This window comes from Trematomus bernacchii, unplaced genomic scaffold, assembly GCF_902827165.1.
Source record: "Trematomus bernacchii unplaced genomic scaffold, fTreBer1.1, whole genome shotgun sequence".
Taxonomy (NCBI): domain Eukaryota; kingdom Metazoa; phylum Chordata; class Actinopteri; order Perciformes; family Nototheniidae; genus Trematomus; species Trematomus bernacchii.
In genome coordinates, this window is record NW_022987724.1 from 976,816 (window position 1) to 1,003,066 (window position 26,251).

The 26,251-nt window shown below is 40.2% G+C and overlaps 3 protein-coding genes across 3 annotated transcripts; 2 read left to right on the forward strand and 1 right to left on the reverse strand.

The window, feature by feature from the left end:
* Positions 1 to 366: 366 nt before the first annotated feature.
* si:dkey-33c12.3 (uncharacterized protein LOC335380 homolog) lies at positions 367 to 3,488 on the forward strand. Its single transcript, XM_034144487.1, has 3 exons — positions 367 to 1,488; positions 2,033 to 2,157; positions 2,391 to 3,488. Exons 1-3 carry the CDS (start codon positions 481 to 483, stop codon positions 2,449 to 2,451), a joined length of 1,194 nt encoding a protein of 397 aa, XP_034000378.1. The 5' UTR covers positions 367 to 480; the 3' UTR covers positions 2,452 to 3,488.
* Positions 3,489 to 5,220: 1,732 nt separating this feature from the next.
* Positions 5,221 to 7,396, forward strand: mrps26 (mitochondrial ribosomal protein S26). The gene is made up of 4 exons (XM_034144488.1): positions 5,221 to 5,590; positions 6,176 to 6,322; positions 6,461 to 6,584; positions 6,990 to 7,396. Exons 1-4 carry the CDS (start codon positions 5,370 to 5,372, stop codon positions 7,119 to 7,121), a joined length of 624 nt encoding a protein of 207 aa, XP_034000379.1. The 5' UTR covers positions 5,221 to 5,369; the 3' UTR covers positions 7,122 to 7,396.
* Positions 7,397 to 9,868: 2,472 nt separating this feature from the next.
* Positions 9,869 to 25,739, reverse strand: LOC117493898 (vacuolar protein 8-like). Its single transcript, XM_034144485.1, has 14 exons — positions 25,663 to 25,739; positions 25,543 to 25,574; positions 24,264 to 24,383; positions 23,196 to 23,315; positions 22,607 to 22,726; positions 22,278 to 22,397; positions 21,473 to 21,681; positions 20,909 to 20,954; positions 12,927 to 13,060; positions 11,606 to 11,737; positions 11,420 to 11,534; positions 11,164 to 11,298; positions 10,952 to 11,077; positions 9,869 to 10,266 (listed from the first exon to the last, which is right to left on the reverse strand). The coding sequence occupies exons 1-14, from the start codon at positions 25,737 to 25,739 to the stop codon at positions 10,112 to 10,114; spliced, it is 1,641 nt and encodes a 546-aa protein (XP_034000376.1). The 3' UTR covers positions 9,869 to 10,111.
* Between the last annotated feature and the right edge of the window lie 512 nt (positions 25,740 to 26,251).

The following is a 26,251-nucleotide window of genomic DNA, read 5'->3' on the forward strand; positions in this document are numbered from 1 at the left end:
CCCCTGTTTTTTTTCACTTTTCGATGTGGATGCATTCATTGCTTGACAAAAGCGATTGAGAATGCATTGAGGGAATAAAGTTGAGTAAAATATGCCTATAGAAATGCAGAGTGTAAAGAGTGAAATTGATTGCAATGTCATTTTTAGGGCAGATTGAAAGCCACTCTGCTCTACCACATAAACTCTGCCGGCTGAGGCTGAGAGTGATTCTGAAAACCAACCTGTTCTCTCCTCACTGCAGCAGCCTGCTATTGGCCTGGTGGATGCTGACAGCACTGATGTTTCTCTGTAGTGGAGGGGGGGGGGGAGCCTCACTCTATAAAAAGGCAGGGATCTGCAGCATCACTGAGCTGGTGCAGAGCAAAACGCCTGCTCATCCTCACTGATGGTGTGCAGAACAAGGGGGACATAAAAAAAACCTTCTGAAACTAAAAACATCCATATCCTTTTTCTTAAAAAACCAACAACAAAAAATTCATCATGAGCTACGATACCTTCTTCTCCTACCGCCGCCCTTGGGACAGCTACAGAGGCTCCCAATACACCACCAAATCCTCCATGTCTTCCTCTCTCTACTCCTCTCCTGGAGCTCCTGCGCCTGGGAAGAGGATCCTGAGGCTGGCCTCCTCTTCCCTGCCAGACGCTTCTGAACGGATGGACATGGCTCAGGCTAGCTCCCTCAACTCAGAGCTGCTGGGCCTGCGGTCCCAGGAGAGGGAGCAGCTCGGGGACCTAAATGACCGCTTTGCCACCTACATCGACAAGGTGAGGCACCTCGAGCAGCAAAACCGAGCCCTGCTGGCCGAGCTGGAGGCGCTGAGGCGGCGGCAGAATGACCCGTCCCGTCTGCAGACGCTATATGAGGGGCAGGCGCGGAGCTTGAGGGCCACGATAGACTCGGAGAACGGGGAGAAGATGCGGATGGAGGCGGAGAGAGACTACCTGCGTGACGTGCACGAGCAGATGAAGGAACGATTTGAAGAGGAGGCGAGGCGGCGCATGGATGCTGAGGAGGCCCTGCAGAGGGCCAAGGAGGACGCCAGCAGGGCCGTGCTCACCAACTGTGACGCCGAGGCCACTGTGGTCTCCCTGTGTGATGAGATAGTGTTCCTGAAGAAAGTGTTTGCAGAGGAGCACGAGGAGCTGCAGGCCCAGCTGCAGGTGGCTAACATCAGCGTGGATGTGGAGGTGTCCCGGCCTGACCTCTCCACCGCCCTGCGAGACATCCGGGGTCAGTACGAGCGGCTGGCCAACAAGAACATGCAGGCGGCCGAGGACTGGTACAAGAGCAAGTTCGCCAGCGTGGCGGAGATGGCAAGCAAAAACAACGAGGCCGTGCACGCCATCCGGGAGGAGACCATGGAGTACCGGAGGCTGCTGCAGTCCCGCTCCTCTGAGATTGAATCTCTGCGTACCTTCATCGAATCCCTACATAAACAGCTGGAGGATCTGGAAGACACGCAGACCAAAGAGGTGTCAAAGTACCAGGTGAATGATGGAAAACAGGATTCCTGATCTGCATGAATATTCACCTAACAGGGGAATGTGCACTAATATGTGGTACCTGGTCAGGTATTCTGCAAATTGTGTCAAGAAAGGCTTCAGAAGTGCTTTCAGATGTCTTGGCATCAAGGTTGGACGCAGAGATAAGATAGAATAATATAAATAGACTCAGAATACAAGAGAACACTTCATGTTCAGAAAGTAGAGAAACATCAAAAGGAGCTACCCTTTTGCCAAAAGGTGTAAATTATTCTCTGCAGCGGCGTCATCCTCCCCATACTTTAGAGCTCAGCAGGAGTTGATAGCAGACTTGCAGCAGAGGTGAACATCCGCAAGGTTACTGTCTGAACAAAAGGAAATGTAGCTTCACAAAAAAAAGAGATCAAGGATTTCCAGAAACTGTATATGTTAATTCAGTACAAGCACACACACACACACACACGAGCTCTTAAGGCAAAAAGGTAACTGTGTCTAGCATCACTAACTGTGATGTTTGATGATTAATGACTGTGTGTTTTTGCATTCATAGACGAGGATAAGTAAGTTGGAGCGGGATATCACCGACGCCAAGCAGGAGATGGTGTGCTACCTGAGAGATTACCAGGACCTTCTCAATGTGAAGATGGCCCTTGACATCGAAATAGCTGCATACAGGTGAGAGTTAAAGACCATGTATGTTTTATTTATAATATTACTTGACTGCAACATTCTTTAAGTTTTTCCTATTTTTCTCTTAATTTTCTGTTGAGAAAACAAAAAGAGGCAATTTGCAGTTTTTGCACGTATATAATTTGACTGCATGAGGCCAGATGTTTATCACACATTTTTAATGTGTAAATATGCAAACAAATAGACAGTATACTGAAGGATTTTTTTTGTCTTTTCAGGAAACTTCTTGAGGGGGAGGAGATTCGTCTGACTTACCCTTCCCTTTCCGCCCTAAACTAAATGCCACCAGCCTGGCATCCACCTGAATACTTCACCCCTTTTTGTTGTGTTCTCCCCTCTACCACCTTTGCCCCCCCCCCCCCCCCCCCCCCCCAAAATAGCCCTTCCATCCTTTACTCTTCCCAAAAACAAAAAAAATCGCAAACCAAAGCTCATCGTTCTCAAGAAAGATGCGCCCTTGTGCTAAACAAGAGGTCCACCAGAAGTCCCCCTTCTTCTACACACGTTCTGACATCGCACATCACGAAGATGGCAGACTATAAAAATGCAGAGTGGCTGCACTGCATAAGCAACATAAAGCTAAGTCGGGCAGCAGTAATGTTTTGGCTGAGTTCCTCTTTCTGTCTTACGCGTTAAGGTCCAAACAGCAGAGTTACTATTTGACTCTTCTGTTGTGCAAACATTTGACCAATTGTTTGTGAAGGATGTCCCTTTTATCTCTGGATGCTTGGACTTTATCTGCGTTTGAATTGATGCAAGAAACATGCAGCGTTATTAACCGGGAACTCTACCAATCCATCATGCATTGTCCTGCAAACCTGGTTCTCTATAGTCAGTGAACCTGTAACCTTAAATACATTTATTTTCACTATATTAAAGACAAAGTGTTGTCCTTTTAAGTTAGTCGTCCTCTGCATTTACACTGATACTACTCGTTTGGTTGGTTTTAAACCAGAATATGTTTGGGTTTTTCTATTTGGCCAGTTAATTAAATTTCTAATTTAAATTAAAACTGTAATTTCTTGCATAGGTTCTGGACATGTAAATGCTGTGGAAGACTAATTGTTACAGTTTCTTCTTATATTCATGCAGTGTGTCTCACAGCTTATCTGCATTAGATTTTCTGTTCTGTGAGTTCATTCAAAGCTAAACAATGAAACTGAAAGATAAGTGCAGGAGCTCCTTGTTGTTCGTCTGACAGTGTTATATCTAAATGGTGCTTTACATCTGTGAAACTAAAACTAAGTACCCACCATTAAGCTCTATGTAACAGCCGGCAACAAGCTGAATAAACATATAACTGACCTGCAAACCTGTTCACATCTCCTGTTTTTATTGATACTTTAAAAGGATGATATGTCTCTTTCTTGTACAACAAAATATTTGTTTTTAAAGGGGACCTATCATGCAAAATGCACTTTTGTACGTCTTTTATACATGAATATGTGTCCCCGGTGTTCCAGGGAACTCACCAAGTGTCAGAAAACACAACCCTCTCTATTTTCCTCCATACACAAATCTCTAAAAAAGGGGCTGCAACGGATCTGATAAAAACTGATCCAGATTTGAACACTTTACTGACGTCAGGACAGTGGTGCTACGGCTATTGGGCCAACTCCACCAATCAGGAGGAGACAGCCACGGCCATTGCCGTTCGAAAGCGCTGGAGACGCTGTAGTACATATGCCAGGCCAGTAGATGGTGCTGTTCTCACTGAATCTGCCCTTGCTAAAACAGAGCTAGAAATTGTCAAATTGAGCAAAATGAGGCATGGCTAAAATGCATGATCTGTTTGGTATTTTGAAAAAGAAAAAGTATAAATATGCTTATATAGGTATGGTCCTACACTATATTATTCAAATATAGCATGATAGGTCCACTTTAAGTTTCAGAACAATAAACAAACATCAAATTGTATATTCAATCAAGGTATATTCTTGATTGGTTAGGTATCTGAGTTTCAAAGTTTTCCTTCTGAAATACTGTATGATAATAGAAGAAGAGATCATTTCACTCTTCTTAAACTTCACCTTACTTACAGCTCTCAATGTCACAATGTACGGCACACAGCAGCACTGCACCATTTCCCATCATTCCCTGCTCCTGGCACGCTGACACTAGCTGTGATGTGTTGGCCTCGCCTCGGCAGGATCATCAGTCACCAGGCTGACACCCGGCATCTCACTGAACCATGAAGAACCACACAAAGAAAATTCACATTTATATTTACTACATATAGTGAGTGTAAAACTAAAGTTCAGCACTGCAGCACACAAAACAATATGTATACGTCTAATTTTAAGAGCCAGTTGGTTTCTGCTGTTGTGAATCTTCAACTACAAAATATGTTATTCTTGCCATAAGTATTCTCTAACTCAAAAGTAATATTCTTTTTAGATACTTATTTTACATTTACTCAATAACTGTATTTAAATACAATGTTCAGCTACTTTGTCCATGTTATGCTTCTTTATACTTGTATTTAAATAGACTTCAGAGGTATTTATTGTACTATTAGTTAAGCACCTTAGGCTATACATTTCGTGTATGAAAGGTGCTATACAAATAACGTTTATTATTATAATATTTTTTAATAGACATTTGAATACATTATGCGCATGTATTTACTTGCATTATGGTCTCACTTGCACTTTTTAAAATGTATTTGTATGTCTTAAGTATATTCTATGTTGCACTATTGAATCAGTCTGGGACTTAAGAGTTTAATTTCTTAAAAACACGCAGTGGCTATTTTGTGAATTTGACCTCTATCCTGACAATGTTTGAAAGTACCTGGCTGCTAAAAAACTGTTAAGCTAACCTAGCTATTTAGCTAACTAGCTACATAGTGTCGTAGCTAGTTAGCTGTCACTATAGATTGCTTAGTTAGTAATTAGGCATTACGTTTAAACACCGGCGTAGTAGAGTTATGAAGTACTAAAACTAGTTTGAAAAGGCACATACTATTATTTATTTTCAAAGCATTTTCTCCTACCTATAGATGGCGGTAGAGGCTAAACTACGTCGGTCTTTCCTCAGTTAGCTGCGTTGCTAATCACTTCCTCCGGTCAGAGGACACCAACATGGCCGCCTCCTTCTGTCGATAACATTTCAATCTCAATGTTAACTTTCCTTTAACTAACCGTTACACCTTTCCTCTAACAATCCGCACCTGAAACCACACTTTCCACTCCGACATGTTCCAGGTTATCGGTGGGAGAAGCGTCCAGGCGGCCCGGGTCCTTGCACCGAGGAGCGCCGTGCTCGTGGAGGCTGTCCGGGGCAGAAAGTCCCGCACCGACCCCGTGGCTAAGTCCAAAGTGGGGCGAATCAAAGTGCCTCCCCCGGTGGATCCGGTGGAGATGGTGGTCCTGAAGGAGAGATATGGGGAGTACCAGATGATCATGAGGGCGCTCCGGTACGTTGGTAGCGTTTATTTAACTGACTAACCTGGATTTCAAATCACTATAACGGTAATAAACAGCCGTTGACCAGACGTTAAATCTAACTGAAATTCAAAGGAGCTTCATTCATGACTATATCAAAAATGTTGTATTGCCAAAGCATTTTTTACAAAGTGTTAAAACAAAGCTGTGCCCCTGTTAGGAAAGTGTTCCCTAAACGTAAAAAGAGCTAAAAATATAACATTTGTTTCAACCCACTTCTTTTAATGTGCCACATTTGCTTGCAGGTGGCAAAAAGTTCAAGTATTTTGCCAAAATGTGTCCTTGACTTGATCAAAGTATTGCTCTGTCAAAGCTGGTATTATACCTTTTAAGAATAATAAACACTTAATTTTAAATTTGCACAAATAAATAGGTTTATAATCTCATGTTTACAATCCAAAACATTGTATAACTAAATAGCAAAAGCTGGTATAAGATGTATATAAACTTAAACAAGAATAGAAGTAAAACACAACATTACAAAAAGTATATTATCTAAATATTTTTTAGCTTTAACTAACCTAATTACTGTTATGCCATTATGTTCTGTGTGTCAGTCTGGAGTTTAAGGAGGAGATGCTTCGGAAAAGGTACGAGGAGGACACAGGCTCTCTGGCAGAGGAAAGGGCGAGGCAGGAGGCGCAGGAGCATCGCGTCCTCATGGACTTCAACCACCTGGAGAACCAACGCATGCTCAAACTCAGGTGAGAAGACATTTAAAAGATGAACAATATAAAACTATTATAAAGATGCAAGCCACTTGTGGTTTGTGGTCTTGTTTCCATGTATGTGATTTCATTTTCTTTAAGTTTGAGCTCACTGTCTCCTCTGTATTTTTCCAGAATTGTGAGGGTCCAGATGGAAAAAGAGGAAACTGATCGCAAGAAGTTCAAAGTTATCCTTCAGCGCGAACAAGAGCAGCAAGAAATTGTCAAAGAAAAAGAGAAAGAAATATTGAAGTTGCAGGTCAGTCCCTTTTCCCTCTGATTTGTTGTTTAAATGTTATTTTATAGTTGTATTTTATTTAGCTGTGAATGTCCTTAAAGTGTTCATCGTAAGCATTTCATGGGGATTTTACTTTATAGAGTTACAGGGATGACTAATTGTTGTAGGTCGTTTGGATGATAGTATTTCACTGGTTCCCCCAACAAAAAGCCAATGGGATTTCTCCATTGGCTTTTTAAAATGATTGCAGAAAATAAGATCTGTGGCCTTCAAAGGTTTCTGATACTTAGAGGTTTTGTTCAGCAGGATAATTGTGATTCCACTGTGAACATGTGCCTACCCAACAAGCAGAAACACGAGAAACATCAGTATTCCCAAACTATGACCTTACGAATCTGACTTTTTTTCAATTACAATTTCTTACAGGAGGATGCAAAGAACTTCATCACCTTGGAAAACTTGGATCAGCGTATAGAAGAAGCTCTGGACAATCCAAAGAATTACAACTTTGCCATCGACAAACAGGGGAAAGTTGTTAAACAAACAATGCTGCAATGAAAGACAAACATCTGAGGAAATAAACTGCAAAGAAATATCCAACAACCTGGAAGCAGATTTTCTTTAACCTAACACAGGGAAAGCATTTAGCCAGAGAGAATCATCAGACATGTAAAACTAAGAAACATCGAAGTGATTTCCTGCCTTTTTTGCGTTATATTCTTCCTTTTTTGAATGCTGTATATTCACCTTTTACATGTTGTTTTGATCATATCTGTCTGCTCATGATATGTAATGTCTGTAAATTAAATACATGTTTTCTTGGTTTCCACTTTTAGACTATTTTTTTTTTCAACAGAATAGGATAAACAAAATGAACCCTTTTTTCTATTTCTCAATAATTACAATTTTCTGCAGAACACTAATACTTTTCCATATTTTTCACCATAGACTAAGTTTTCACATAAAATGAATTTGCTTTGGCGTATTGGTGAATACATAACAAATGTAAATGAATGATGAAAATATATTAAACAATAAAAAATGTGTACAAGGAAGTTACATACATATACAAAAAATTGAAAATTACTGAGAAAAAAACATGAATTGAATTATAAATAGAGGAACTGTGCAGTTATATTATTAGCCCTGTGTGTTAATGTAACACATATTCTTGTAAATAACTTTTGCAAGTTAATTTTATACTATTTTATATAGGCTGTGCTTTATCTAACTTATTTATTTTGGTGACAAATGTGTTTTTCCCATCACAATTGAATCCTTTGTTTCTGCGATTGCAGCGTTGGGCCTGTAGGGAGCGCTGTGTGCAGTCTGCTGTCAGTGTTTACCTTAGTCTGTGGTGTTTACTGTCAGGTATTAACCTCTTACGTAGGACCCTTGCTAAATCACAGTAATCCTCTCTGCAGGACAGGGTTGCGGTCGAATAATCCAAAAATCAGCTCCTAAATTCTAACCCTATCGTCTATTCCTTGACCTCTGAGTGAAACGTCATGGGGTTAAGGGATAGTGGATAGGATAATTCAAAAGGATTTAGGAGAAGAGACTGCGGTACTTTAGAGAATCCGACTGCACTTTCACTATCCGACGTGTTTATGATGCGCCAGCATCATAAGAGCTCTGAAAGAATATAATACATTTATTATACGGTTACATGCCGCTTTACAGAAGCACGTTGCCCATAAACTACATGTCCCACAATGCATCTCATTTTGTGACATTCACACTGCAGAGATTTGCGATTATTTGCCCTAGACTTCTGCTTTCAGACGTAGTTATTTATGAAGTTATTCGATAATAATCCAATGCAGAGGCAATCATGTAATATCATATATTATTTTATATATGTATATATATTTATAGTCTTAAAGTAACAACCGACCCATTGAGTGCAACCATAATGCTGATGTGGCCCGCGGTGAAATAGAGTTTGACACCCCTGGCCAAAAGCATGTAATGTCAGAGTTTATCCAACGTACAAAGATCCTAGGACACTTGCAGTCTGCAGGATATTTTGGTTCTGACTCCATAAAAGTTAATGAAGATCCCCGGGGACATGTAGGCCTACAACTTAAACAAGGGTTTATTGAAAGTAAATGACAGCGTCACGGCAGGTTATTTCCATCCAAATTGCATTTCAACCGGTCCACTAACGACTTGATTCAAACAGTTGTCCATTTGTTTCAACACCGCTATTAATTAGAGGATTAGGGCCACATGTGGTTTTTTATTTTTGATCAGACTTTAATCGCAGAACTAATACAAAAAGTTCACTATTGGTCAGATCTTACAGAAATACTCACATGTGGCCCTTATGCTCTTCCGTAACTGGTAACAACTCTTGTCAAATGAACGTAACAGAGTACGTTTTAACCTCAAAGAGACACAAAACGTCTACAAGAAGATGCTAAATGACCAAAAGTAGATGCAAAACTACTAAACAAGACACAAAATATCCGTACGTTTTATTAATGCAAAACTGTATCTTGCCAAATCTTCGTCACGCAATACCTGACAATATTCAAAGTAATAAAGCTCATAGGTGTGTGGACAGCCTCTCCTTTCCCTGTATATCCCGACCCTCCTGATGGAAAGTCTCAACATGGATCGTACATGATTTTATCTCTTAATCTGCTCTGAATCATTTTATTGAATATCTTTTTGTGTGTGTCCCTGCAGAGGTCATCTGAGCAGCTGCACAGACGTTCACACTTTATTGGAGAGCTGTGCTTTCTCCGTGAGTTCCTGCAGCTCGGCCATGTTTCTGCACACTGAAATGAGCATGCAAGTCAGCATCACTTTTTCTCTGTGTGTGTGTGGCACAAATACTGGGCATGTTATATACTGCTTCCTTTCAGTACAGAACATATACAGTAATAACCACTATCCAAAAACCAGTACAGTAGATGACAGTGGAGATGATGGAGAGTGTGTGAAGTAATAGGAATAGCTCTTCTTACAATCATGTTAGCCATATGCTTTTTCTTATTCCTGATGTGTCTAAGTACTTTTCCTTCCTTAGTTTGCCACTTTTAAATTAGATTAGCGCTATGAAGTTAGCACACAAGAGTTCAATTGTACCTGTGTAAATTCCTCTCCTACCTGTTGATTTTGTGACGTATAGCAATCACATATTTCAAAGCTGCTAAGGAACTTAGTTTCCAAAGACTTTGCTTCGGTTTTAGTGAGTGTTGTTTAAGAGAATTCGATGCACAGAGACTTTATTGCACTCACAGTCTTCTCTGTTTGATATCGCGCGCAATCGCTTTACAAAGCAACGTTAGGAGGCGTAGAAGTTTAAGTGAGTTTATTATAAGAAAAGCATATATAAAAAACAAATGTATCCAATCCTAAATATCCGATTGCTTGTAACTATCACGTGTTAAGAGTTGATACTATGCCGCTTCTCTGCCTTGTTTTTCACTTACGTTGTTGTTGACTGTAAGCATAAAAACTAATAAATAAACACTTTAAAACATGATGGAGAAAAGCTGCTTCTTCAGTGCATGAATGCTGTGCTCAGTGCTCGTCTCTCAGTGTTTGTGTCGAGGCAGTAAAGGGTGAACAGGAGATGGAGAGAGAGGCTGGATCGTCTGCAGCAGCCGTCTGGTTTCCTCCGTCTGATCATGAACCGTCCGGAGCTGATCCTCCACCTCACCGCCAGACAACAGAGAGGAGAAGTCTCCATCTGCAGGGGAAACAAACAGAAGACTCACAACTCCTGGATCTCAAGGCCTGATAATGATTCATTTGTTAAGAATATCTACTATGATAAGATGGTGTAAATGGCTACAGTACTTTGAGTTGCTTTTGGTGGATCTTGTCCCCACTACTGTTTAAAATGCATCAAGAAATGTTAACTAAATAATGAGGACGTTTTTAGAAAGGTTGTTTCGCACAGCAGACCATGTAAAAATATAGGAGAAACACATTTACATCGTCTAAAAAAGTAACAGAGAAAAGGGGAAAACCCTAGCCTACTGATTATTAAAGGATTACCAAAAAAGCCAAAACAAGACAGAAGTAGGAATAACAAAAAGAGATGCAAAATGTCTGCCAAAGAGACGTAAAACAACCAAAAAGAGACCGGATATAACCATAAAGAGACACAAAAAGTCTAATAAGAGATGCAAAACGTCTACAAGAAGATGCAAAATGACCAAAAAGAAATGCAAAACTACTAAAAAGGGACAAAACAATTAACAAAATAACAAAAATGAAAGAAATTGACCACAAAAGGATGCAAAATGTCTATTAACAGTGCAAAACAACCAAAAAGAGACAGGATTAGAACACAGTAAAACACATGACAGTCCAAAAGAGATGCAAAACTTCAACACAAAGTAACACCCTAGGGTAGAACGAATACAAACCTGTCTTGAGGTTGGATATCATCACTATGCCAAGCTGCTGGAACTTTAAATCTTTATTTTTGAGAAACACCGACAGGTACTCCAACATGGTGACGTAGTGAGGCTTCAGCAGCTGGACCGTCTCTCCTGGATAAACAGTATGAAGACACACAGTTTCATAAAATCAATCTGTTTACTATCAGGTAGTCATACTTTCACAGAACATTATGTACCTGTCATTTCCAGTCTGCTGATGACGGCCGCACTGTTGTACGATAACTGAGGATTTTGTGTTTGTCCCGATAACTTCACAAGTCTGGAAACGTGCTCTGATGTTATCATGACCGACAACTCAGACTTAAGTGGATCTAAAAAGGTGAAGGATTATGGCAAATTACAAAACAGATAAAGAATGTCTTTTGAGTTTTATTCCACAGAGAAAGAGCAAAACAGAACAGACAAATACTAGTTTGAGTCCAGGTCCCTCACGTTGTGTCATGAGGTTTTGCAAGCATGACGTCAGATGCATTAAAGTGTCATCAGTCAGAGACGGAGACAGAAGAGCTCCGAGGAGTCCTGACAAACAGCGAGCCTCCATCACAGCCTGGATAAGAAAGACGGGCGCGTTGTGTATTTACTGCAGGCGTGTGACGTTAAATCATGAGTTTGCTTTACCTGCTGACCCTCGCTGCAGCTGCTCAGGTCAGTGATGATCCTGCAGCTGTGTGTGATGATGACGGAGCTGCATGTGGGATGAAGAAGCAGCTGACCCACTTCCTCCAGCAGACCCTCGCTCACCAGGATGTCCTGCAAACAAACCAGGGAGATATTATCAAAACTGGGATAAAAACAGAGCAGTAAATTATGTTTTTGATTGGACATCTACTGATTACTAGTTCAATGTCATGTTAAAAGAAGGGATGTCCCCTCAGAAAATATCCTTGGACTTTGGAATTGCCTCTGTTTGAAGCTATTGCTCACATGGCTTGTTGGTTAGTAACTAAGGGAGACAAAATGATAACAAAAAGACATACAATAAGATGCAAAACCTGACCAAAAATAGATGTACTATTATATAGATGGATACAGAAACACAAAACAAAGGAGAGACCGAGAGAGAATACAACTAATTAGGAAAACCACATGTCTAGATGCAAAATCACCTAAATTACTAGAGAGACTGAAACAAGACACAAGACAACAAAAGTGAAAGAAATTACAAACACAAAGGGATGCATAATGTCTACAAAAGACTCAGAATGACCGAGAAAAGATGCAAAAACTATGACACAGACCAAAACAAGACACAAAACAACAACGAAAGAAAGAGAATATGATCCCAAAGGGGGACAATGTTCTACAAAGATATGCAAAACAACCAAAAAGTAACAAGAGAAACGAAACGACTGCACAGAGATGAAGATGTGGATAGTATGTAAATTGTAATCCCTGTAATGCTACTGTATGATGTCCTTTTGTTGTTCTGTTTATGTTTTTAATGTTTCATGTGGAACCTACTTGAGCAGGTCTCCCTTGAAAAAGAGATCAATGATCTCAATGGGATACAACCTGGATAAATAAAGGTGTGAAATGAAATGAAATGAAGAACCACCGAAATGAGACACAAAATGACAACAAAAAGTCACAAAGAGGCGAACAATGTCTACTAAGAGACACAAGACAACCAACAGAGACATACAAACTCTAAAGAGGCATAGAATATGACGCAGACTGACCAAACAGAGACTAAAACAACAGAAAAGACAGGATATGACAAACAAGAGACAATAAACCATCACAAGGAGTCGCCAAAAATCTACAAAGATGATAAAAGAAATGTCTTGAATCTGTGGCTCTTGTTCTTAGGTAGGGGGCGTTCATGTCTGAAGCCCATTGTGTCGTTATTAATCCATGATCTAACCCCTTCACAGCTGACACACACCACTAATGTTTACCAATGATTATTATTAAGATCCCGCTGTGGAGGAAACCTCACTTTGTTCGGTGTGTGTGACGTCAGCGCAGACAGCAGTGTGACGGCTGACTCTCTCCACACAGCAGAGGACGTCTTCAGCAGTGACTGCAGAGGCAACAAGCAGTCCAGATCTATCAGCTGCTCCAGGATCAGATCTACAAACAACAACAACACACAGTCCAGCTCCATCAGCTGCTCCTGGATCAGATCTACACACAACAACACACAGTCCGGATCCATCAGCTGCTCCTGGATCAGATCGACACACAACAACACACAGTCCAGCTCCATCAGCTGCTCCTGGATCAGATCTACACACAACAACACACAGTCCGGATCCATCAGCTGCTCCTGGATCAGATCGACACACAACAACACACAGTCCAGATCCATCAGCTGCTCCTGGATCAGATCTACACACAACAACACACAGTCCAGCTCCATCACATAGCCATCAAGCGAGCCTCAAAATGGGCGCCACATCATGGCTACGGCGTGCGGTGAAGACTCACAATTGGCTCAGATGTCTGGAGGGCTGCCTCGTTATCAGAGACGAGTTGAGGGCTCTACCATTAATGGTCATCTGAAGTTTGGTAATGTTTGGACCATTTACCATTGAGTTACGTTGACATCGTGTTTTATGGCGAGTTCGTGTTTCCATGGCAACAGCATATGATGAGATGATCAGATTTGACGTAGAGCTGTTCAGGGCCAGAGCGTTAACTATCATGTGACGTTTGGTGCCATTTGGACTATGTACTTTTGACTTGTGACAACATTGGGTTTTATTGTTGTTTTATTGTTGTTTATTGTTTATTGTTGATTTGTTTAGTTTGTACTGTTTCTGTTTCTGATTTTATGTAAAGCATCTTTGAGCACTAGGAAAAGCGCCATAACAATTAAATGTATTACTATAATTTGTATTATTGCGAGTTTGTGTTTCCATGGCAACACCATAAATCTAAACCAAACTATTTCAGTGACATCCTGACACACTGAAGCGATGACATCATTGGCATTGATGAGTGTTCCGTCACAGAAGATCAGAGAGATCTGTGATGTCATGGTGATGTCACAGGAGTCCGAAGGAAGATTGCAAGGGCTGTGATGTGCATTCACTCGTCACTCTTCACTCCAGAGCTGTAAGTGGTTAGACGCATTCAGACAACCTTCGCAGACTTCTACACAGAACACTTCTTCCAAAGAGAAATAGATTATTCTACCTACGCACAACACAAGTCTACAGACGGTGCCATGGATAGAAGAATCCCCCAGAACAACAGGGGAAACCCCAGGCCATTCGACCATGGAGCAGAAGCGGATCGAGCTTACAGGCAGGTCCACTGCAGAAATGGCCAGATATATGGCCTGGATGAGTATCGTGGGGCATTTCAGGAGGAGAGGACGAAATTTTGCCACAGTATGCGCAACCAAAAAGACAAGGTCAAACGTCTTGAGGAGCTCCTGGGCTACAGGAACAAAAAGCTGGTTGACACCAACATGGAGCATGCGGCAGAAATCTCCCGTCTGAATAAGAATATGGAAGATGCAGAATGCCAACACAAGAGGCAGTTGGACCAAATTGTGGCAAGGCATGAGGCAGAGAAAGGAAATGTCTCAGACGAGAAGGACCAGGCGACATCTGACAGCGAGAATAATGATGTTCCCCTGCAGTGTGACCCAGAGATCATCAAAGAGCTGATAAGAAAAGGGGATGAACTCCTTGAGTGTGTGACAATCTTGGAGGATAGAAACAGCGATCTGGAGGAGAACATGGAAGCTGCAGAGCTTCAACACAAAGAGCAGCTGGAAGACACAGTGGCATGGTATGAGACACAGCAACAGAAGCTCTCAGACCAACACAACGAGGCCAACCTGGTGACTTTAAACCTGCAGCAGAGAAGAGAGGAACAACTCCTTCAATGCGAGGAAAAGTTCACTAAGAGCCTGGCCGAAAATAACCTGAGCTGGGAGACGGACGTCAAACAGCTGAAAGAACAGATGAGAGAGCAGGAGGAGAAGTTCTCCAAAGACCTGGCTGAAAAACAGCTGAACTGGGAGCAGTTTGTCCAACACAAGGAGACAAACCAATTGGTTTGGAAGAAGAAGTTCTCCAAAGACCTGGCCCAGAACCAGGAGAGCTGGGAGACCAAGTTTAATTTGGTAGAGACCAAATTAAACGAGGTAACTCAGAAGAAGGACGAGGTCGTCCAGAAACACCAGAGCTTGGAGATCAAGTTTATTCTGATGGAGATACGACTGAAACAGGTGGAGGAGCAGAGGGACAACGGGGCTCAGAGAAGACTGAGCTGGGCAACAACTGAGAAAAAGATGGAGGAGGAAAATAAACTTCTGGAAGACCTCTGTCTTCACATGAAGAATAAGAGCAGAGGTTTCTTCTCTCGCAGGAGGGGGGAGGACTGAGGATAGAGACGTTGCCTTGCAGAAAATGATAAGCAAGATGCAAGAGAAGGAGATGAGGAAGAAAAGCCAAAGACGCAAGAAACACCTCCATAGAAGATGGAGAAGATGGAGAAGATGGAGGAAGCTTCTGGTGATTCAGCTCCAGCTGGACAACAGTAACTCCCTCCCTCCATTTCCCTCACCTCCTTCTTCCTACCTCACCCCCTCCCTCCTTCACTTTTTGCTCAGATAGGGTTTTTCTCCTGGAGCTCAGGTTTTCCAGAAATCCATATTAATAAGGATTCAAAAAAACATCAACAATAAGTCCCTCCTCCATTTACCTCACCTCCTTCCTACCTCACCTCCTTCCTCCTACCTCACCCCCTCCCTCCTTCACTTTTTGCTCAGATAGGGTTTTCTCCTGGAGCTCAGGTTTTCCAGAAATCCATATTAATAAGGATTCAAAAAAACATCAACAATAAGTCCCTCCTCCATTTACCTCACCTCACTCCACCCTCCAAAGCGTCTTTGAATTCAAGAAAAGCGCTATATAAATATAATGTATTGTTGTGTCTTCCCCCTCATACGGTGTTCCTGAAGTGCAAGTCAAAACAACATTTCAGAAAACACTACAGCATTTCACATTTTACGGAAAGGGTATTCCTTTAAGGAGAACACTTCTTGTTTGTGATTGGACAGAGCCAGCCAGAGAAGCACTGCTGTGATTGGTTGTTTTTGCTGCCAGTTAAGAAATTACGCTTCGTGATTGGTCTGCACCCGGCCGACAGCACCACGTATTTCCTGTTTGGTACTGTTCAGCTGTTTCTTCACGAATTGTAAACTGAGTTGGAAAGAATGGAAGAAGAGATGGAACGAAGGATATACATACGATGTTATCCTCGACATGCTGTCAACCCATCACGACATCTACATGTCCCTTAGAACCAGGGGTGTAGTGCTTGTGACTACCCGATTTGCATCTTTGTCCGATTTGCATTGCGCAAGCGTGAGATGGTCTGCCGTATTGGACAGCTACATACGGCAACCCAAATAGGACACTTGACACAGTGGCGTTTGGCAAAGCAGAAAAAGAAAACTAAAAAAACCAGACAACATTAATCTGAACGATATATATATATATAATTCCAAAGCTGGTAAAGACCTTTCAAATGTAGCAATAATTGTCATATAAGAAAACTACTGATCTAATAACAGAGATGTGTTCTTCAATCAACTTTTTTATGGAAAATCTTTTATGTAATTGTATTTAATTTGAAATAAAATGAAAGACATTCATAGTTAATGTAATTACATATAAATTATTAATGCCAAACATTTTTGCATACATTCACAGTAAATATTTCTTCAGTATGATAACTGTCTAACAGAAGTTAAATCAATTTCTCACTTATTCTAAGAATGTAATTAACCCAATAAAAGTATTTGTTAAATAATAGTGAAGTCACGTTGTAATATCAATAACTCTCTCTCTTGTTCAGATTAATGTTGCCGGGTTTTTTTATTATTTTTTTCTACTTTGCGAAACAAATGTCCTATTTGGGTTGCCGTATGTAGCTGTCCAATATGGCGGACCATCTCGCGCTTGCGCAATGCAAATCGGGCAGAGATGCAAATCGGGTAGTCACAGCTGCCGGAGCGCCGCTCCGGTTGTTAGCATCTGGTTAGCTAGCTATGCTAACGTACATAAGGAGTTGTTTCTACAACAAGGTGGAGGAGAGTCCTCTCCTGTCAGACTAAGAGGATCTTATAACTACAGCTCAGTGAGCTAAAGGACTCTGAGTGTTTAGATAGTTAACTTTAGTCTAAGCTATCTCAGTGGGTCTCAAACGGTTTGGTCACCATTTATGTAAACAAGTATTTCCAAAGCACACCTTTTTATTGTCATTATAGTTATAAAAAATAAGAGAATAAATGAAAAACAGGTATGAAATAATTCCAACTCATACTATAGGACAGTAAAACTAAAATACAGTTTAAAAGGGGAGTGATTAGTAAGATATGCATAAAGAAAAGGTACTTCTGTTTACAGTACTGTTTCACTTGGGTGTTGTTGAGAGATGTATCAATAGATTTAGTCCCTAACTTTGCTCTCAAAGTGCAGCAGATTGATGCATTTAATTTCAACATTTAAAAAAATCATCTTCCCGGGGGAGCATGCCCCCGGACCCCCCTAGAGGATGTTAGGTCCACCACCCACAAAAAAAAGGGTCACATGGATAGAATTCTAAATACATTTGATATAGTAGCCTATGTCCATATGTTGCTTTTTTGTTGGTCATAGGTGCGCTCCTGCACTACACCCCTGCTTAGAACCCTGAAAGCGCAGTTTAAAGAGTTAGGACTGAGGAGACCTCACTTACTTTATTTATTTATTTTATTTTAACCTTTTATGTTTAAAGTGTGCTATATAAATCAAATGTATTATTATTATTATTATTATTACTGAGCTGTAGTTATAAGATCCTCTCAGTCTGAAAGGAGAGGACTCTCCTCCACCTTGTTGTAGAAACAACTCCTTATGTACGTTAGCGTAGCTAGCTAACCAGATGCTAACAACCGGAGCGGCGCTCCGGCAGCACTACACCCCTGGTTCTAAGGGACATGTAGATGTCGTGATGGGTTGACAGCATGTCGAGGATAACATCGTATGTATATCCTTCGTTCCATCTCTTCTTCCATTCTTTCCAACTCAGTTTACAATTCGTGAAGAAACAGCTGAACAGTACCAAACAGGAAATACGTGGTGCTGTTGGACGGGTGCAGACCAATCACAAAGCATAATTTCTTGACTGGCAGCAAAACAACCAATCACAGCAACTTCTCTGGCTGGCTCTGTCCAATCACAAACAAGAAGTGTTCTCCCTAAAGGAATACCCTTTCCGTAAAATGTGAAATGTTTAAGTGTTTTCTGAAATGTTGTTTTGACTTGCACTTCAGGAACACCATATGAGGGGGAAGATACAACAATTATATTTATATAGCGCTTTTCTTGAACTCAAAACGCTTTGGAGGGTGGAGTGAGGTGAGGTAAATGGAGGAGGGACTTTTTGCTGATGTTTTTTTTAATCCTTATTAATATGGATTTCTGGAAAACCTGAGGTCCAGAATACCCTATCTGATCCACTTTTGGGTTTTCTCCTGGAGCTCAGGTTCGCCCAATACAATTAGGATTTGATTTAAAAATAAAATACAAATTCAAATCTATCTTTGTACGCATGTGCCTCACTGTGTAAACATATACAGTATACATTATTTACTGTATACATTTTGGTTACTAAAGTACTTATTTTTATTCATTGTATGTTTAATCAACACTTTCATAAATAAAAACAACCCATGGTATGAAATATAAAAGTGTTTTTATATTTGTCTCACTGTACACATTCAATTCCATTATATATGTATATATTTTTTAAATGTGTTCATAGAAGCTGGTCAAATATTCTGGGACTTTAATACTCCAAATGTTGAGGTGAAGAGCGGAACATGTAATTGTATTGACTGAAACATGGAGTCACTCACCTCAATAGAGTCAAATAAAAACTGAAAATGTATATATGCCTTATGTGATGTGCTTTTGATTCAACAACACAAACATTTAAAACCTCACTTAAATAGAAATGCGTAATTATTATCTGCAAAACTTTGGTAAAAAAATCATCGCTGTCAGGGTTTCACTAACAAATAGTTTATTTATCTTGAGAAGTAGGAAGATTTCTAAACCCATTAAAGGTGGGGTAGGTAAGTTTGAGAAACCGGCTCGAGATACACTTTTTGTTATATTCCATGGAATGCTCTTAACATCCCGATAGCAATGAATATCTTAAGTGCTTTGACAAAACATCCATACAAGAATTTCATCTGTGGAAGCCGTAGTACTGTAAAAAGCACGACCAATCATCTGAGCCGGCCCGGCTAAAATAACTGGATGGCCTACCTGCCTGTCAGCCTTCCATGTGTGCACAAAACCTATCTCGTGCCCTCATTGGTCATGTGCGCGTTCGTGTGTGTTGGAGGAGGGGCTCTATAAGGAAGTGGCAGATCTTTTCCGGTTGTGTATTTTCAAATTCTAGCGCACTCGAGCTGGTTTCTCCAAAATGACCAACCCCACCTTTAACAGACACAAGTTAATGAAAACTCACATTTAAAATTACCTAATTATGGTATGGATAGGGTTTAGGGTTAGGGTTAGTACAAATTGTTCAGTATATCTAAAAGAATGCAATGTAATGTAATGTAATGTAAGAAAAACGTAACTGAGTAAAAAGTAAAATAGTTACCTGAGAGATGAAGTGATTTAGAAAAGTATAAAGATGAATAAGATGGAAATACTTAAGTACTTTTATTTTATACTTAAGTTTATCACTTGGGGAACACTGGAAAATATGATATTATAATATTATGATTTATAGCAAAGGCTCTAGATTACAAAGCGTTTATAATACAGTACATTATTGTATGCCGTAACGGCTGTGGGATTACATATGGTGGGTTTAAAGGGGACATTAAGTCTCTGAGTTTCTATATTACGGCTACACAGTTTATCATAGACAATTATGACTATTTTTGATTTCCATAAACTCTTTGGGGGACATGCCATTCATGTTACATAGCTTGGACTTCATCATGATTGACACCAAACGTAAAGACTTCGACACAATTCTGTTGTAATGTAGATGTTTTGAGGCATGGACCGGTGATTACATGTGAAATTTGGTAGCGATCGGACCGTGTCCATTGGTGTCACAGCAATATCGTGTTTCGGCACCTCAGATTTGGAGATGAGCTGTTCAGGGCCGAAGCATTAACCATCATGTGACGTTTGGGGCCGTTTGGAGCATGTCAGCTGGCGTTAGGAGATAATCACCTTCCATGGAAAGGGATCACATAGCCATCAGGCGAGAGTCAAAATGGGCGCCACTAACTTTGCATCTGCCAGGTCTTGAGATGCTACTGTCAAGATTTGAAGATGATTGGATAAAATCCCTAGGAGGAGTTTGTTGTTAAAGTACGGTGCACTTTTCTGTCCCCAGAGTCAGAACTAAACATGGAGAAGTTCAGTTATTATGCTCCAAGTATCTGGAACAAACTCCCAGAAACCTGCCGGTCGGCTGCAACTCTGTCTACTTTTAAATCCAGCCTGAAGACTTTTCTTTTTGACGCTGCTTTTAATTGAACTATTCATCTCTTACACTGCACTGTAACTTTTATTCATGTATTTTATATCTGTGTTATTCTATATTAGCTTGTTTTGTTTGACAAGATCTTTGAATTGCCACTTTGGCAACACTTTGAATTGCCTTGTGTTGAAAGGTGCTATATAAATAAACTTGCCTTGCTCGAAAAACACTCCACACAACATGTCACAGTCCACGCAAAATATAAATATTATGGGAAATTAAAAAAGTTACTTTAGTTAAAAATACACAAGTACTATCTTCAATGGTAAAAATGTATTTAAAATACATTTTCTCACATCTAGTATATACACTTTTTGAGTTTGCATCTTCATGGTTACATGCACTTATTGTTATTTCAATGGATAAAGCATCAGCAAAATGAAATGGGAAAATATTTACCATTCTGTGAGAGAGTATGTAGGCATCTGCACGCCTGCATCGAGTTCTAAACAACAACAAAACTGAATTTTTAATCATACATTTTTGTGAACTTACCTTCAAACTCACCTCTACAGTCGATAGATAGATAGATAGATAGTTAGGTAGGTAGGTACTTTATTAATCCCAAATTGGGAAATTATTTTTGTTACAGGACCAGTGTGCTCAACATTAAAATGCAAATACTCAAAAGTGGAAAAGAGTTAACAATTAAAATTAAAAATAGTATATCAATCACTATAAACAATATACAAAATTAAAATGTTCTTTAAAAAAGGTAACAAATACTGCAGTAGCATGAATATAGGCTTATAATATACTGTATATACATATGATAGATTCAAAAGATTCAAAGGTTTTATTATCATATGTACAAAGCTACAGTGTAGAAATGGCAATGAATTCTATTCTATCTGTTTATTGTGTTGCGTGTGACCTCAGATTTTCATTGTCATATCTACACTGTAGCTATGTACACATGACAATAAAGCCTTGAATCTTGAGGAAGGAGAAACTCAACGTTACATTTTGCACGGAGGAGGAGGCGAGCGTCAGCAGGGACTTCAACAGGAAGTGACTCCCGATGCTGAGCAGCTTCGGGTGGAGCTCCCGAGCAGAAGAGATGTTGCAGAGGGCGGAGCAGCTGTAGAACTGGACCTCTGAGTCTGAGCCCTGCAGCAGCAGAACCAGAACCGGGAAACCCCCCGCATCACCCAGCAGCCTCCTGGACCAATCTGGAGAGAGAGAGGAGCATAACACCAGAAAAAAAACATCTGCTTTTGTTAAATATGTGAGGATTTAAAGGTCACCTATTATGCAAAATCCTCTTCTTCATGTCTCTTCTACATTAACATGTGTCCCCTCTGTGGAAAGAGACTCTGAAAGTTTCAGGAAAAAAAAATTCTCTCACTTTTTGTCCTGATCCATTTGATATAAAAACCTGTCTGAAAATGAGCTGATCAGATTTTGGCCACTTAATGATGTCATAGCGATTTTTTTGGCTTGTGTAACCATTAGCCAATCAGCAACCAAGGTAGCCCCCCCCCCACCTTATCACCCTGAATCTCCTCCTAGAGCACCATTATGTTATTTTCACCCAAATATCTCTCAGAGGGGCGTGGGGAGTGGCTCCTTATTTTCATCTAAGTAACAGACAGAGAATCAGCACTTTTGAAACAGGGCTGAAACAGAGGGGATTATGGGATGCTGCAATGATCTATTTGGTGTTTGGAGCCAAACACTTCAGAGACATGATTTGTATATATCTGAGACCTATAATATATTGATGAAAAACAGTATAATAGGGGACCTTTAAAGGAAGTGACCCTACCTGAGTGTGTGAGGTGCATCAGAGCCCAGGAGGCCACCTGCTGCTCTCGAGGGTCGTAGGATTTCGCTAAAGCCAGCAGAGGCTTCACTCCCTCCAACATGACAGTCTCTCTGTTCGACTCTGCACGAAAATACATGTTAAACTTTCAAAAGTCAAAGTGAACTTTATTGTCAATCTTTCAGTTTGTGTGTACAGACAGAGAGATCAAAATACCGTTTCCCACAATCCCGAATACAAAAACAAATATATATAAAAATATGTAACAGCCAGACACCGAGAGAATAATTATTATTAAACAATTTAAAGACCTTAAATCCTTCTGCACCCACCTGAGGAGGCGAGGAGGCAGACGCAGGCGCAGGAGTGGCTCTGAGCGCTGGAGTCTCCGGACCGGATCAGATCCAGGATCGGAACCAGCATCCCCATCTCAACCACAGAGGCTCTGCACACTGACACCATATTACAGTATATGCACGGTTATTATGACCCTATTCATTGGATAATTTAAGATGTGATTGTGGATAACAATTAGATTTAAAAAAAAAGCAATATTAAAAACATGATTCCATTAGAGGGGACATCTCTAAAATGTTGACCAATAACAACAGAGCCGGCCAGCTAACCAATCAGAGCAGACATGTCACAGTAGTGACAATACATACTGATATACACCTGAACATCAGCAGGAGAGGACTCTTTAAAGTAGAGATACTACATACTGATATACAACTGAACATCAGCAGGAGAGGACTCTTTAAAGTAAAGACACTACATACTGATATACACCTGAACATCAGCAGGAGAGGACTCTTTAAAGTAGAGACACTACATACTGATATACACCTGAACATCAGCAGGAGAGGACTCTTTAAAGTAGAGAGGACTCTTTAAAACACCTTGTGATTTCGTATCTCTTACCGTTGTTCTTCACTAACAGATTGACTAAAGACAGAGAGATGGTTTTCTGAACATCCAGGTCAGATGATAGCAGTAAGTTCATGACCGGCTCCAACAATGCGTCTGGTAGAGGAGACTTCACTGAAACACACAGAGCAGGAAACACTGGTTATTGTGGGTGAAGAAGCAGCGTTTTTGGGATACTAGTACTGTGAATAACGGCACTTAAAACCTGTTAAGCCCCAAAGACCCCGTCGGCGGGTCCTTTTTTTTCCACAAATTAAATTAAAAAAAAATATTTTTTTTTTATTTTATTTTTTTTAATTGAATCTTTTAATTTTAATTTTGTTTTCTTTGGATGGAATGAATACCTATGGTGATAATTCAATGTAATACACCATTTTTATAGTCTGGTACCTGAAAAAGGTCAAATGGCACTGATGGAACCAGATGTACCCAAATGTGCCCAAAGCTTATTCCGCCTGGACTTATTTTGCTAAACCTCTCTAAAAAGGTCAAATTTCACTTGTTTTGCCTCAATCTTGATACAGGGTACTTATTATATGTTATACTTTGGATTCCTAAAGCTTTTAGTCTACCATCCCATCATTCAAGGGTGGTTTTCACTATAAGTAATGTTTTTTCTTTAGGCGGAGGTAAGAATTTACCTTTTTTTGCTATGTTCCATCTGAATTTACTCTGACTGAGAAAAATCTATATTGATTCTGACACTTCTACATCCAACTCACAGATGTAAACCTTGCTTTGATAAAATAAATTATTCATATAACCCTTTTAGAAGTTAAGTTGTAGTCATTTGTTTTGGGCATGTCATTTTCGAGCCTGAAACCTGAAAAACAGGCTCGGGGCTTAACAGGTTAAGCCCACACATACAGGGAATTATCTGCCAACCCTAGAAAGAAAATTACAGTTGATAATTTGCATAATAACCGTGCTGTCCGTTAGAGCTTATCTCTGCACAGGAGAGCAAACACACGTCTCATTACCTGCTCCACTTATCTGTAAACCATTGCTATAAAGAAGAAGATAGTGAAGCAACATAAAAATCTGTTTGGATTCTTTACTCACAGTGATGACTGAGCTGTAGATAAAACATGGCCGCTGTCTTCTGCAGCTCAATGTCCTCTGAAGCTGAGAGTCGGCTCAGAGTCTGAAGACTTTCCTCATCATGGAGCTGAAGTTCCTCATCTATAGGAAGCAGAGGGGGGACAAGTACTCAGATCCTGTACTTGAGTAAAATAGAAGTACTCAGATCCTGTACTTGAGTAAAAGTAGAAGTACTCAGATCTTGTACTTGAGTAAAAGTAAAGTACTCAGATCCTGTACTTGAGTAAAAGTAGAAGTACTCAGATCTTGTACTTGAGTAAAATAGAAGTACTCAGATCTTGTACTTGAGTAAATAGAAGTACTCAGATCCTGTACTTGAGTAAAGTAGAAGTACTCAGATCCTTGTACTTGAGTAAAAGTAGAAGTACTCAGATCTTGTACTTGAGTAAAAGTAGAAGTACTCAGATCCTGTACTTGAGTAAAAGTAGAAGTACTCAGATATTGTACTTGAGTAAAATAGAAGTACTCAGATCCTGTACTTGAGTAAAGTAGAAGTACTCAGATCCTGTACTTGAGTAAAAGTAGAAGTACTCAGATCTTGTACTTGAGTAAAAGTAGAAGTACTCAGATCTTGTACTTGTGTAAAAAGTAGAAGTACACAGATCTTGTAGAGGAGTAAAGTAGAAGTATACAGATCTTGTACTTGAGTAAAAGTAGAAGTACTCAGATCTTGTACTTGTGTACAAAGTATAAGTACTCAGATCTTTGTACTTGAGTAAAAGTAGAAGTACTCTACTCAGTACCGGAGTGTAGGAATACTCTGTTACAGTAAAAGTCCTGTATTCAAAATGTTCCTCAAGTAGAAAAAGTGAAAAGTATTGTCATCAAAATATAGTTTAAAGTAGCGACAGTAAAAGTAGTCATTGCAGATTGGTCCATTTTCAGAATAATATATATGATATGTTTTTATAATGATATAAAGTGTTATCAAAGCTGGATTGAGTATGTTAGATAACTATAGTGTTTTCGACTTTTGTATATTTTTACATTGTGCATTTCTACATTGTTCTCTAGAAATACCCCACAGATATAGATATCTTTCTATCGTATATGTGTGTATTTAGTGTGCAATGCCTGTTTACATGCTATAACAAAGAAAACGTTACCCAGATTTGGATAAAAAAAAGTATATCTGATCTAATATCAAGTATCTACAGTAAATGCACTTGGGGACATTGCAGCACTAATGTGTGTTTGTTCGTCCAGAACAAAGACAATCCTCGGACAAAGTAGTTCTTACCGTTCAGAGAGAGCCTCCTCTTCCTCCTCCCTCTTCCTCAGGTAACTGCTCTCAGGTGAGGACACTGAAGCACGTGCACTCACACAGCTCCCTGAAGATGTTTTTTATTTCCGCTCAAACTCTCTGCCGACTTTCCTCAGATGGAAGTTGAATTCTTCCAGAAGTCTGGAGCAATCCTCACAGAAACCCGAAGCCATGACCGTTTATCCTGCAGAGAAGAAAGAGGCACCTGCCGCGTGACGCAGAGCTGACTGCGGTCAACTCAGCCGTCTCTCGCAGTCAAAGAGTCGTGACGCACGGCCGGACTGATCTCAGCCAATGACAGCTCTGCATGCATCCCCTGGATATTATGTTATTAACTGCTTTCATCGACGCGATGTTTACAGAGAGAACAGCTGTGAGGTCCGTGCAGAAAGCAGAGCAGTGTGTATAATATATATCACTCAGTATAACAGGCCTACTGTCTATATTTGCTTTAGTTTAATAGATATCTAGGCTACAAACAAAGAGTCGATATTTTTCTGTGGTGTAGGTGTGTGTGGTACAGTGTGTGCGTAGATGCAGCGGACAGACAGGTCTTCAGTTGGTTTGGTGTCCTCTGCTTACTTTTAATACTTGTAAATAAAACTTTTGGCCCGTAATTTATTTTCCTCATTGTAGCGACCAGAGAGGGGGTACCGAAGTGGGCCGGTCGGACAATTCACTAGCA